This window comes from Austrofundulus limnaeus, unplaced genomic scaffold (assembly GCF_001266775.1).
Source record: "Austrofundulus limnaeus strain Quisiro unplaced genomic scaffold, Austrofundulus_limnaeus-1.0 Scaffold374, whole genome shotgun sequence".
NCBI classification, from domain to species: domain Eukaryota; kingdom Metazoa; phylum Chordata; class Actinopteri; order Cyprinodontiformes; family Rivulidae; genus Austrofundulus; species Austrofundulus limnaeus.
The window spans coordinates 466,977-478,865 of NW_013952776.1; the positions used below are offsets into that span (position 1 = coordinate 466,977).

Below are 11,889 nucleotides of genomic sequence, written 5' to 3' on the forward strand. Positions count from 1 at the left end.
GTTACATCTTGGTTCAAAACAGCATTCAAAATTCTTTAATCCAACTATGAAGGATGCTGCCAATCAGAGAAATTGTGCACACATGGCAGCAAGCCGGAGAAACCAGCCCAACCGGCAAGGTAGATGATATTTACCAAAGTTAGGATAACTTATTGTCGATGCTTGTGCCGTCTCCTTAAATGACAAGGAAAAAGTAGCACAAGACAAACTYAGAGCAGACTCTACCTGCTGAGGAGGCTGAGGTCTTTTGGAGTGCAGGGGGTGCTCTGACCTTCTTTGACACACTTGTGGCTTCAGCCATCTGCTATGTACGTTGGAGCAGCAGCTTATCTATAGCTAAAAGGAAGCGGCTAAATAACCTCATCAAGAAGGCCAGCTCTGTGCTGGGATGCCCCCCCACCCAGTGCAGGTGGTGGGAGACAGAAGAACTCTGGGTAAAATGTCTCCCRCTACATGCATGAAGCTGTTGCTGATCTGCAGAGCTCCTTCAGTGACAGAGTGCTGAGTCCCAGCAGCTGTTAGACTCTATAACCAGCACTGCTCCCAACAAACTCAATAAGCATCCATGTTTGTGTTTGCACAATAACCAACTGTTTCTGAGTCATTACATAAATACTACTCTGTGGCTATTGTACATCTATTTTCCAGTACTGGAACACTGCACTGAAATTATCATGCCCAGTACAATATTTATTACACACATACATTTTGCACACTGCCAGAAATGACTTGACTCAATTGCACACCCCCTCGGATCATGAGTCTGTTTTCTTTGTATATTTTTTTCTGCACAGTATCTTATTTTTTATCTTATTTCATTTTCATAGCCTGGTACAGTAATTTTATTTTTAATTATTATTTAATTATAATTGCTGCTGTTGATAATGTCACTTAGCAATATATTGTTTTGTGGACTGATGTATCTGCTGCTGCTGTTACACCTGAATTTCCCCKCTGCGGGACAATAAAGGCTGTTTCTATTCTATTTTCCACAAGGGCCACATGAATGTCATGGTGGTCACTCAAGCTGCTGAGTCCCAGGACTCGTCCCTTATTATACTGCAGRGAACAAAATYCGGTCATGTAAGTCTTTTAAAGATGTAAGTTTCAAAATKATCYGAGTCTTACAGTTTTATCCATGTGTTGGATAATTTTAGCCAGTATTTGTRCCAATAAAGTTTCCTCCTATATGAAGGGGAACTCTCTGGGCTTGGGGGAAAAAAAAAGCTGCAGTCTGGCATTTGATTTAAGAAACCAGCTGTTGGTTGGTTCCCGAAGGTGTCGGTCAGAACGAAGCCCAGCCCACCATTTGTCACTACCTCACTTGGAGGTTCAGAGCGTGACAGACGTGGGTATTTGTTTCCTCACTCCACTTCCACGAGCCTTCTGAATGAGCCTATAGAAACAGAGGAATGTAAGTGGCATTTCCCTGACTTCTGATGCGCTTTGAGAGAAAACTGTCCTACAGCAAAACCAGAAATGTCTAAATGATAAATAAAATTAAAAAATGCCTACGTTTTCATATAATTTGGCTGTTTTAATATATTTGTAGGGCCATATTTAATGTATGACTATAAAAAGATAGATTGTTTTGGAGGTGGACTATAACAGGATGCCACSAGAGTAAGGCATGTCTTATTTGATGTGGTAAGCCCCAACAAAGACAAACAGGAACAAGGTGTGTGTGTGATAATTCAACAATAACAAGTTGTCTAAAGATAGAAAAACTGGCCTTTATTTAGTCTTTTTACATATGGCTTTAGTTTTTCTTTTATTACAAACAAGTTTTACAAAAAGGTTCTGAAGACTTCTGAGTGGAGAAGAGGCGGACGCTGAAGAAGTGTTTTGTGAAAACACAACAGCCGTCCCGCTGCAGAAAGACATCAGACCAGACGAACCAGGAGGACAGAGTCGACGACGCTTTCAGAATCGCAGCGTAAAGTGATGCAAACATACAGAGCAGACACGATTCTTTCCTGTGCCTGACGACGCTCATTTACATCAACAATAGTTTACACCTCACTGAGCTCCAACTGTTCAGTCCGACAAACGTTGGCGCCGATTAAAACGCTGCAGAGCAGAGGCCGCTTCATCTTTCTGTCTCGGTCTTTGTGTGACCCCCCTGCCCATTAACCGTTTCCTACAGAGTCCACGCCATKCGTTATCCATCAAGACAACAATCTTCTAAACATGATCAGGATTCTCTACACGTCTAAGAATTACAATACAGCTCCTTCAATTATTTGATTCAGTGGAATTAGAAGACAAAATCAGAAGATTTGGATGCATACAAAAAAAAAAAAAAAGAAATCATTAACACCTCATATTAGATTGCACTGCATTTTGTTTCAGCTTTCAATGATCCAACAATCGACACAATGTGTAAAAAAACTTGACTTTCAGACAGGTTTTAAGGTAAACTCCTTCAATAACATCATGGTTCAAAGTCCCCGTCACTTAAGGTGTTGCATAAACAGGACGCAAATTCTTTTGCATACAGAGAAGTGGAGGAAGCCGTCTCAGGTCTCTCTTCTCGCCTTCTTCTTCTTTGCTGGTTTGGGAGCTTGACTCTCCTCAGGTCTTTCTGCAGAAACAGGAAAAATTATMATTTTTACATTTTTCCCCCACACAGAGGATCGACAAGAGACAGAACTACAACTAAGACTTCTCAATGTACGGAGGGGGTGGTGGTGGTGGGGGGTAAATAATGCTTTGTGTAAAAACTGCATCAAATCTTTACTTTTGCCGTCAATTTCAAAAGAAATTTTGAAATAAAACAAAAATTGATAATTGCAATGACATTTGAATTATTTAGCTTACAGGCATGCCATTTTCTAGCAGTGAAAATACAAGTCTAAAAACCAAACAACATTCTAATTTGTGTTGTGACTATTTATTCATCTAAAACAGTGTTTGACAGAATAAACCATGAAATATTCAATAAAATTGTAAAAATAAGATTMGAGGAATTGAACTAGACTGGATGYGAAGCTWTTTAAATRGCAGGAAACAATTTGTGAAGATGAAAGAATTTCAGTCTAGATGTTTGGACATTGTGTACAAGGTGCTCCACAAGGGTCAAAAGTCCACAGTTACTTATCCTGTACATTAATGTAAACCCTAAACAGTATCCCATTTGCTGATTATACTAACATTTTAGATTCTAATGAGAATTTTACAACAACTTTGAGAAACTATTACTTTGGAATTCATCAAAATCTAAAACTGATTATGCCAACATGATAGTAGTAAACCTGAACTAGACTTATGTTATTTACACACAATAAGCTAAAGAACCCAAACATACACAATGGGTGTGGCTTCAGAAAAAGTGAAGGAAACTAAATTTTGGAGGGACAATATCAGATTGTCAAAATTTGGTGGAAGTCTCACATGAAATGTGTCTGTAATAAATTATCAAGAAGCATTTTAACTATGGCCAAAGCAAGGTTTTTTCTGAACATCGAGTCACTTCAGATTCTGTACTKTTCATTAGTTTTACCTCATCTAATTTACTGCACTGAGAGGTGGGGCAATACAAACAAGAGTTCAATACAACCACTAAGTAAGTAAGTAAGTAAGTAAAAGTTTATTTCTATAGCGCCTTTCACAGAAAAGGATTTCACAAGGTGCTGTACATCCATAATCAGAAAGAAAAAGCAAAAATATCAAAATATCACAAAAGCTGTACAAATTATACATTAAATACATTCAATATTTGAAACAAAAACAAAAAGGAGTTTAATTTATCTCTCACTATTATAGGCGGAGGGGATGGATACTAAACCGGAATAACACAGGGCTTATAAACTCAAATTGTGAGGTGTTGAATATATTCAGTTGAATGCTTGAGTGAAAAGGTGTGTTTTTAGTTGTTTTATAAAGGAGTCAGTATTATCAACAGATCTTAGATAGGGCAGAAGGGCGTTCCACAGTCTGGGAGCCATTGAGGAAAAGGCACAGTCACCATAGGTCTTAAAGCGAGTACGGGGGACCAAGAGAAGATTCTGGTCTTGTGAGCGCAAGTTGCGTCTGGGGTAATAAGGCGAGAGAAGACCGGAGATGTAATTCGGCGCATGGCCGTGTAGAGCTCTAAAAGTGTGAACCAAGATTTTGAACTTGAGTCTGAATTGTACAGGTAGCCAGTGGAGGTCTGATAATATAGGGGTGCGGTGAGAGAATCTGGATGTTCTTATTAGAAGTCTAGCAGCAGAGTTTTGAACAAGTTTGAGCCGGTTTAATTGTTTCTGATTCAAGCAGGTGAACAGGCTGTTACAGTAGTCAAGACGGGTTGAGATAAAGGCATGGATTACCATTTCCAGGTCAGAGGCAGACAGGAGGGGGCGAAGTTTAGAAATGTTACAGAGTTGGAAATAGCACGAGGTAACTAGATTTTTGACGTGTTTATCTAGTGACAGATCTGAATCAAAATTGACTCCCAGATTCCATAAACTCTTTTTAACAGTCGGCCCCAGAGAGCCCAGCTGTTCTTTTATCTGAGGGATCTTATTTTCAGGTGCCAGGATCAGAGTTTCAGCTCTTAACAACCAAGCTCTATCGTATATTAAACGTCTTATTGTTCCATACTTTCCTAACAGAGCACTTTGCTCTCAGACTGCAGGTTTACTTGTGGTTCCTAGAGTTTCTAAAAGTAGAATGGGAGGCAGAGCTTTCCGTTATCAAGCTGTGAGGCTGACACTCGATCTACTTTTAAGTTTAGACTGAAGACTTTCCTTTTTGTTAAATCCTACAGTTAGGCTTAGATTTCCCCGAGTTATTTCTTAGTCTCTGGTTTTCCTGTGAAAGTCTTTGCAGAAATGGTCTCCAAAATGTCATTACACAGCTYCTAGTTGAGCAATAATCACACAGTTTTGGTACAAAAACCTCAGTAGTGGTGCTGAGAGCCTCCGGTCGGACAGAGCAGGGCTTACTTTGCTGTGTTGGAACAGGAAGGTTGTTCTGCTTGGCAGTGGGCTCTCCATCAGTGGGCTTCTGTGGCACTTGTGTGACAGGGGGTTTCTGGGATATGGTGTCCTTCACTTGTCGCTCTCTAGTCTGCTCAAAGAGAAATATGGGGAGAAAAAAAAGAATAAAGTTCTGAAAAACTATTAACTTGAGGTGATCCTTCCATGACTGATCAAGACTGAAAACATTTTAAAATGTCTTCTAGAACATGAAGAATATGGTGTATAAACATGAACCATGTATAGTTCTGAACGTTTATCAGATTGTGTTGGGTTTCCATCTTTCTTTAAGCCACTGACCTCAGCTGCAGCAGCAGCTTTGACAGGCTGGACGGCAGCAGAGATCTCCTGAGCGGGTTGCTGCTTCATCACAGAGGCAGCTGGCTTAGTCTCCTTCAGCAGCTCCTCGGCCTGCACACAACACCAGGGGGGTTCATCAAACAGTCATGGCTACATTTAGAAACAAGCTATGATAAAGATCATAGCTTATAAACAAACAGGACCACTGATTCTGTGATGGGTTTGTATTGTTACCTGGCCTGCTGCTCCCCCCTCCTCAGCAGCCTTCTTCTTCTTCTTTTTCTTCTTCTTGATTTTAGCTGCTCCATCATTACCGACATCTCCCTTCTCCTTTTCATCATCATCATCCTCATCCTGTAAAGAAAACAAGTTAGACAAATGTAGAAGATAAAATAAATATAAAAACATGCAAAGACAAAACAAAAAGTTGTTCACAAGTTTTCCTTAAGAAGTGGGAATAGTTCTTATTAATGGTGCTGTGAGGGTGTGCAGGGGTTGGTAGTAAATAAAGAGGATTACAACATTAAAAGTCTGTTAATTCAGCCCACTCTGTTAACTCATTATTACAAACAAGCAGAGTTAAAGTCAGAGAAAAGAACCAGGAGAGCTGAGTCCARACCCAGGTCCATTAATTACTGAACTGTTCATTTTTTACCTCCAAGGTAWCATTTTAGACTTACAGCTGGCCCCATCAGATTACCCTTGGCTGGCTCGGGGAGCGGCATCTCCTGCGCCCGAGGAGGCTCGGGGGTGGGCTCCTCGTAGTTTCCCCAGGCTTCAGATGGAGCGTTCCAGTCAGAGCTGGGGTCAGCTGAACCCCCATCTGAACAACACAAACACCGTCAGAGAACTGAAGGAGCTTTTCAAATCAGTTCAGCTCAATCGAGAGCTTTAAAAAAGAAACATACTGAGTCCAGACCACTCATCGTCCACTCTGGGCTGACCGAGCCACGGCAGGTCCCTCACAGGCTGAGGCTCTACAAGGACAAACAAGAAAGAAGAAATGTTTTAGGAAACATCAAAAAGAAAAWAATAAGTAGGTCCTCTGGATGGGTTCTTCTTTAGTGAAACGTTTCGTCTCTCATCCAAGAGACTTCTTCAGTAGGTCCATCCAGAGGACCTACTTATTTTTTCTTTTTGATTTTTTCTACGAGATGCATCGGGATGTTTTAGGAAACAGCACCACCTAGTGGAGCGTATGATTATTGAAACCGTTTCACTTCAGAGTTCGGTAAACTTACGAGCAGCACCAACTCCCAGGCCAGGTAAAGACACCAGATTCAGGTCTGGTGTGGGCATGGGCCTGTCAATCACAGTCCATGCTGAAACACACACATTAAACACACACACACACTTACAATGCTGTTCTACTCAACTCATGTTTAACAAACTTAACCCAACATTTTAATATCAATAAAACAAATTCCCTTATGACGACTTAATTTTAGTAAGTTTGCCTTTTTTATCCACTAAGAAGCATCGTATCTACTAACGCTGTTAAAACACCAGCAATACTACTGGTGCTTTTTGGTTATGTGGTACGGTTCTACTCAGAACCCACTTTTTACAAACTAATACAGCAGCAGGTGTGAACTTATTACAAGTTTAAAGATAAAACTCAAATTCACAATGTCAACGTCACTAAATATCTTTCACTGTATCATTCCTACGGTTTAAATATCTTAACATATCWGAGGCAAAGCAATTTTTTTGTCTTTAATATTACTGCAAAAAAAATCAATAAAAAACAGCTGATTTTAAACTGAACCAACAGGTAATATTTAAAGAGAAATCCTTCTTACCCTCAAATTCTGCTCTCCAATGYGCTGCTGGCTGCCTTGGAGTTGTCCAGGAGTTTACGTTCGGAGCAACAGCGCTCGGAGCCACTTTTGTAGCTGGAGCTGCCACCACAGCTGCATTGCTGCTGTTGCCTAACRCCAAAAATAAAACAAATATATTTTATTCAGCCACAATTAAATTAATGACGTCACACACGTAACACTGAAAGGTCTTAGAGATTTACAATAATAATGAGCTCCCACTGCTTTCAGTATGGGCTGACTTTCTGAATTAGTAATGAGCAAGTAAGATTATCAACACTGGATTTATCTACTCCACAACTCCTGTTTGAGCAGGCTACCATCAGGCAAGCTGAGAACATCTTGTCTGATGGGTCCCATGTACTYGTGTCAGAATACGTTCTTATGAATCCTGGGAGAAGGTTCAGGGTCCCCCTTTGCAAATACAACCGTTTGAAACATTCATTTGTACCTCTCTCTATTAATCTGATAAAWGGCAGACGAGCAGGGACCGGACAGAGTGATAGGAGGTCCAGACGATGACCAAGACTAGCATGTAGAGGATGTACTGYTGAGTTGATCTGATCTGACATTTGTGGTTTTAATGTATTTTTATGCATTATTCATTGTTATTGTCCTTTTGATGAGTTTTATTGCAATTGTTATTGTCATGTTGTAGTACTTGCACCTGCTTTCAGGACAATTTTCTCCCACGGGAGACTAATAAATTATCTTATCTTATCTTAACAAGGCGAGGCATTTATCGGCTGCTAATTACCTTGAGGAACAACAGCTTCGAGCTTCTCGGCCTTCACCTTCGCAGACTCTCCTAAAAACATAAAAAGKTCAATAAATGCTGTCCACAGGAGGCTGTTTTCGAACACCTGCACACTCAAAACACACTTTAGCTCTACTGCTCCTGAGAAAACTGGTTTGAGGTTTAATGCCCACAGGACTGGTATTTATAGTTTATCCTGTCAACAAGASACTAACAGAAGAATGGATGTCAGGTTAGGTTGTTTATCTGCACAGGTCCACAGGGTTCGTTTTTCCCTGCAGACGTTTACACACAAAACAGCCATCAGCACCTTTTTTCTTCTTCTGGCTGGCAGGTGCAGGGGGTGCAGCAGAGGCTTTGGGCTGCTCCGGGGGAACGTTGACGGGTGTGTTCCCGCCTCCAGGACTGGCCGAGCCGTCACTGGAGCTCTTGTCTTTCTTGCGCTGCTCACGTTTCTCCTTGTTGCTGACCTTCGTCTCCCACGTTCCTGAAAAGTAACAGAGTCCAGAGTCTAGGAGTGGTCCACTACGGGATTAGCAAGGAAAACGTGGTAGGGATTAGGCAACTGCATTTTTTGCTGAGAAAAAAAAAAAAAAACTAACAGGCCGACCCTGTTTCCTAACTTAAACCTCACGTTCCTAACCATCAATCACAACAGAGTTAAAAATAAAATAAAAGCTGTTTAATAGCATCAGCTTTAATAAAATACAAGCAAAGAGACTCCTATCAAAACAAGTCAATTCTGATTATTTTTCACCTTCTTCTGGTTCTTTGCCATCACCAGTCACCGTCTTGGTCTCCTTCACAGCTTGTTTGGCCTTCTTTTTGGCCTTCTTTGTCTGCAAAATGAAACCAAGCATAAGAATAGACATTATACTAGAGATTCAAACAAAATGAATACAGCATTTGCATAGGATTCCAATAAATATAAGAATTAATCAGTTCCACGCTCACTAAACCAAGATAAATCAAATCAGCAGGCGCTGAGCTTCATAAGTAAATCCCTTAAATATGTAGTTTTTGTGCAAAATGTCTCCAAACAGGAGAATAAATTTGCATGCGATAGAAGAAACACAAATAGAGAGTTATCTGTGGGAACAGATCTTGTGCTGTCATTATCATAGCCAAGAACTTGCTAAATGAATAAAACCAAAACCTAAAAATGACTAAGCAGTTAGTTACTGAATGGTGACGGGTGCACTAGTTTTCATGAAATGAAACTATCAAGATAATGAAGTTATTACTACATAGTTAGGTTTAGTTGTTTGTAACTATTGTAACTACTAAATAATTTTGAATATTATTATTATTAAACAACATCTTAGTGCCAAACCTTGTAAATTACCTCAGCAGTCTTTTCAGTCTTGACTTCTGGAGGAGGCGACTGGTGATGTGGCACTATCTCTTCCGACACGATGGCTTCTTCCTGAGGCTCAGCAACAGCTCTTCCATTTGGCTGAGCTTTCTGAAAATCACACATAACGATTACGAATTAAGTGCATCAAAGAAAGCCGTAAAGCTTTCCAACAGTTTAACCAACATTCAACTAATGAGGGGAGCTCCCAGCAGAGCTAGCAATATGCTAGCCGTGTCGCTGTAGCTTCTTAGCTCACATGCTAGCAGCACGGTTGTCATGCAGGTTCATTTACGTGCCTTTTCGGTCTTTTTCCTCTTTTTCTTCGGTTCCTCTGACTTCACAGGCTTGACGGGGGCTCGCCTTACTTCCACTTCGTCGTCCGCAGCGGTTTTGACGGTCCGCTTCTTGAAAATGGCCCGAAACAGCGAGGCCCACAGGACGAGCAGCAGCAGCACTCCGGCGCACGCCGCAGAGAGCATTACCCATGGCGGAATAAGGTCAGGCTTCAGCCCCAGATCCACGCCGAACTCAGAGCGCAGCCACTCCAGGCCTTCGGACAACACTACATTCAGACGATTAGTGAGCAGCTTAACCTGTCGAGAGGTCGCGTCTCGCCACTGCTCCATCGCTGCTTCTTTTATCTCTTCTCTCTCAAGCAACTGGCCGATTCTTCACGCTTTGATTATCGCTTCTCGTCGCGCTAGCTAAAAATAACGAAGCAACTTCGACATGATGGCAAACAATTAATTCATCAGGCAGCAGCATCGGCTAAGCTAGGCTAGCTGCTAACTAGCAGGTTTCTTAAAAACGCTGCGGTGACAAACTATGAGCAAAATCAGCTAGGCGATACGGTTTAAGATCAAATACAAGCGTGTGGCAACTAGCACAACGCTACTACTGCAAGTTCACCTCATATGGTTCCGTTATCACTGGAGGGGCGGTGTTGCCTTCAAGACGGTCGGAAACCCAACCTCCCTAGTTGTAAATCATAACTACATGCCCTTATTACAGTTGAGATAAATCAAGCTTTTTTTGTATTTCGCGGCTTTTTTGTTTCAGAACATTTTTAATACGTGTAGCTAAAATGTAATGAATATCGTGCTTAACCACGTATATATTTTTTACTTTGCTTCCTTCTTGAAAGCAACAAAAACGGATTTGAAGTGAAAGTGTGACTAAGTCTGCTCTGATTGGTCAAAACAGGTTCAAAAACTCAGCCAGCCTCCAGTACATTTTTAGGGACATTTTTGTATTGATTTAGTTTTTTACTAAAGTAGTTTATGGCCAATTTTTCATCATGGCCCTAATCCTTTTCTATAGTTTTTTCCTTTAACATTTATAAAACAAACTTTAAGACACCTTAACCAGTATAATATGGATAGATTTTGTATTAAAATGCCCTGTTAAATGTGTTGCTCCAACGGTAATTAGGAAATCAAACTTAAGTTGAATGTTTAAAAATTTACAAATCTCTCTTACACACAAAACGCAGTTTCACTTAGTAATTTTTTAATTTTCGCCTCTATCAGCTAGGTCAATATATTGATTATCACACAATTCCTACAAACAAAATGACCACACAACTTATTTACATCCAAGTTTATTCTGAAATTCCCTACTCCCCCTGTACAAGAAAAAAAAAAAAGACTTTCCATAAAGGCAGCAGTGAACTGTCAGTGATAGTACTTTTCTTGGGAAGGAAAAAGAAATTAATCACAGTGTCTCTTCTTTTCTTTTTAATATTTCTACTGCTGTCATCTTTGGCTAAGTTTTTGGCTGACAGTTTACTGTCAAACACAATTCCTGGTAAACGAAGGTTTAAGCCAATAGAACAGAGCTGTGGGGCTTTATGTTTTACAGTGCCAATACAGGAATGTTCTGGACCGTATACCTCTTTATTACAACAAAAGAAACAAAAAGAAAGTAAGTATGCTGTTTGTGTTCACAACACAAACAATTATTAACATATGGGGAGATAGTGACCTTATGTCAAATTTCATAAAACTGGACAAAAAAAATCTACAAAAATGGAGCTAGGTAAATATTACACAACAGTAAACGCATTTTTATTTTATTTTTTGAAACTGTTCTGTTGAACTTCTACACAAAACCAAAATTCTTGGTCTTAATGGCTAGCAGGAGTTTCTGTTTAAGTATTTGTTTTGAAGAGTAGAGTGGCACGTAGAGACGTGAAATGCAGGTATTGGCTGTGGGGAGGTGCTGGTCGTCTGGAGGCCGGATGGTGATGGAGGGCATTGGCTGGAAGCCCTCTTCGCTGGCTGGCAGAGAAGGGCTGGAGGTCCAGAAGTACACCTGAGGAGCAGACAAATGAGCTCACGTTATGGTTGGAAGCTGTGTGCTGGGGTTAAAGTCACACAAAAAGGCCAAAAAGTGAATGAATGACATCAAAACATACATCCATGTCACAGTTTTTTTTAAATCACATGCTGCTGCTGGGTTGCTGCTAAAGCCAGTTTTTTTTCCCTTCAGCACAAAAAGTCACCTCAAAAGGTATTTATTCCATTCAGAACTTATTTTCTATTTAATTATTCAATACTTGTTTTCCCACATATTTAAGTTTCCCGCAAACCAATGTCCTATGGAGCGGTTTCTAACACCTGATGAGTCAGCGTATCTAAACACAAACAGAATTCATGAACATTTCTAGTTCATATATAGAAATACATATCG

General features: G+C 40.4%; 2 protein-coding genes across 6 annotated transcripts in view; both read right to left on the reverse strand.

Annotated features, from left to right (window-relative positions):
- Positions 1-1,713: 1,713 nt before the first annotated feature.
- LOC106528362 (protein LYRIC) lies at positions 1,714-10,115 on the reverse strand. The gene is made up of 13 exons (XM_014023508.1): positions 9,495-10,115; positions 9,187-9,306; positions 8,599-8,680; positions 8,152-8,328; positions 7,842-7,892; positions 7,067-7,195; positions 6,506-6,586; positions 6,173-6,241; positions 5,945-6,087; positions 5,499-5,618; positions 5,265-5,375; positions 4,932-5,055; positions 1,714-2,584 (listed from the first exon to the last, which is right to left on the reverse strand). The coding sequence occupies exons 1-13, from the start codon at positions 9,822-9,824 to the stop codon at positions 2,520-2,522; spliced, it is 1,602 nt and encodes a 533-aa protein (XP_013878962.1). The 5' UTR covers positions 9,825-10,115; the 3' UTR covers positions 1,714-2,519.
- Positions 10,116-10,690: 575 nt separating this feature from the next.
- ubr5 (ubiquitin protein ligase E3 component n-recognin 5) overlaps positions 10,691-11,889 on the reverse strand; it is a gene marked incomplete in the record, with an annotated part of 43,090 nt that continues 41,891 nt past the window's right edge. For all 5 annotated transcript variants that reach the window (XM_014023513.1, XM_014023510.1, XM_014023512.1 and 2 more), the window contains 1 exon segment: positions 10,691-11,511. In XM_014023513.1, the coding sequence (XP_013878967.1) occupies positions 11,299-11,511 (213 nt within the window).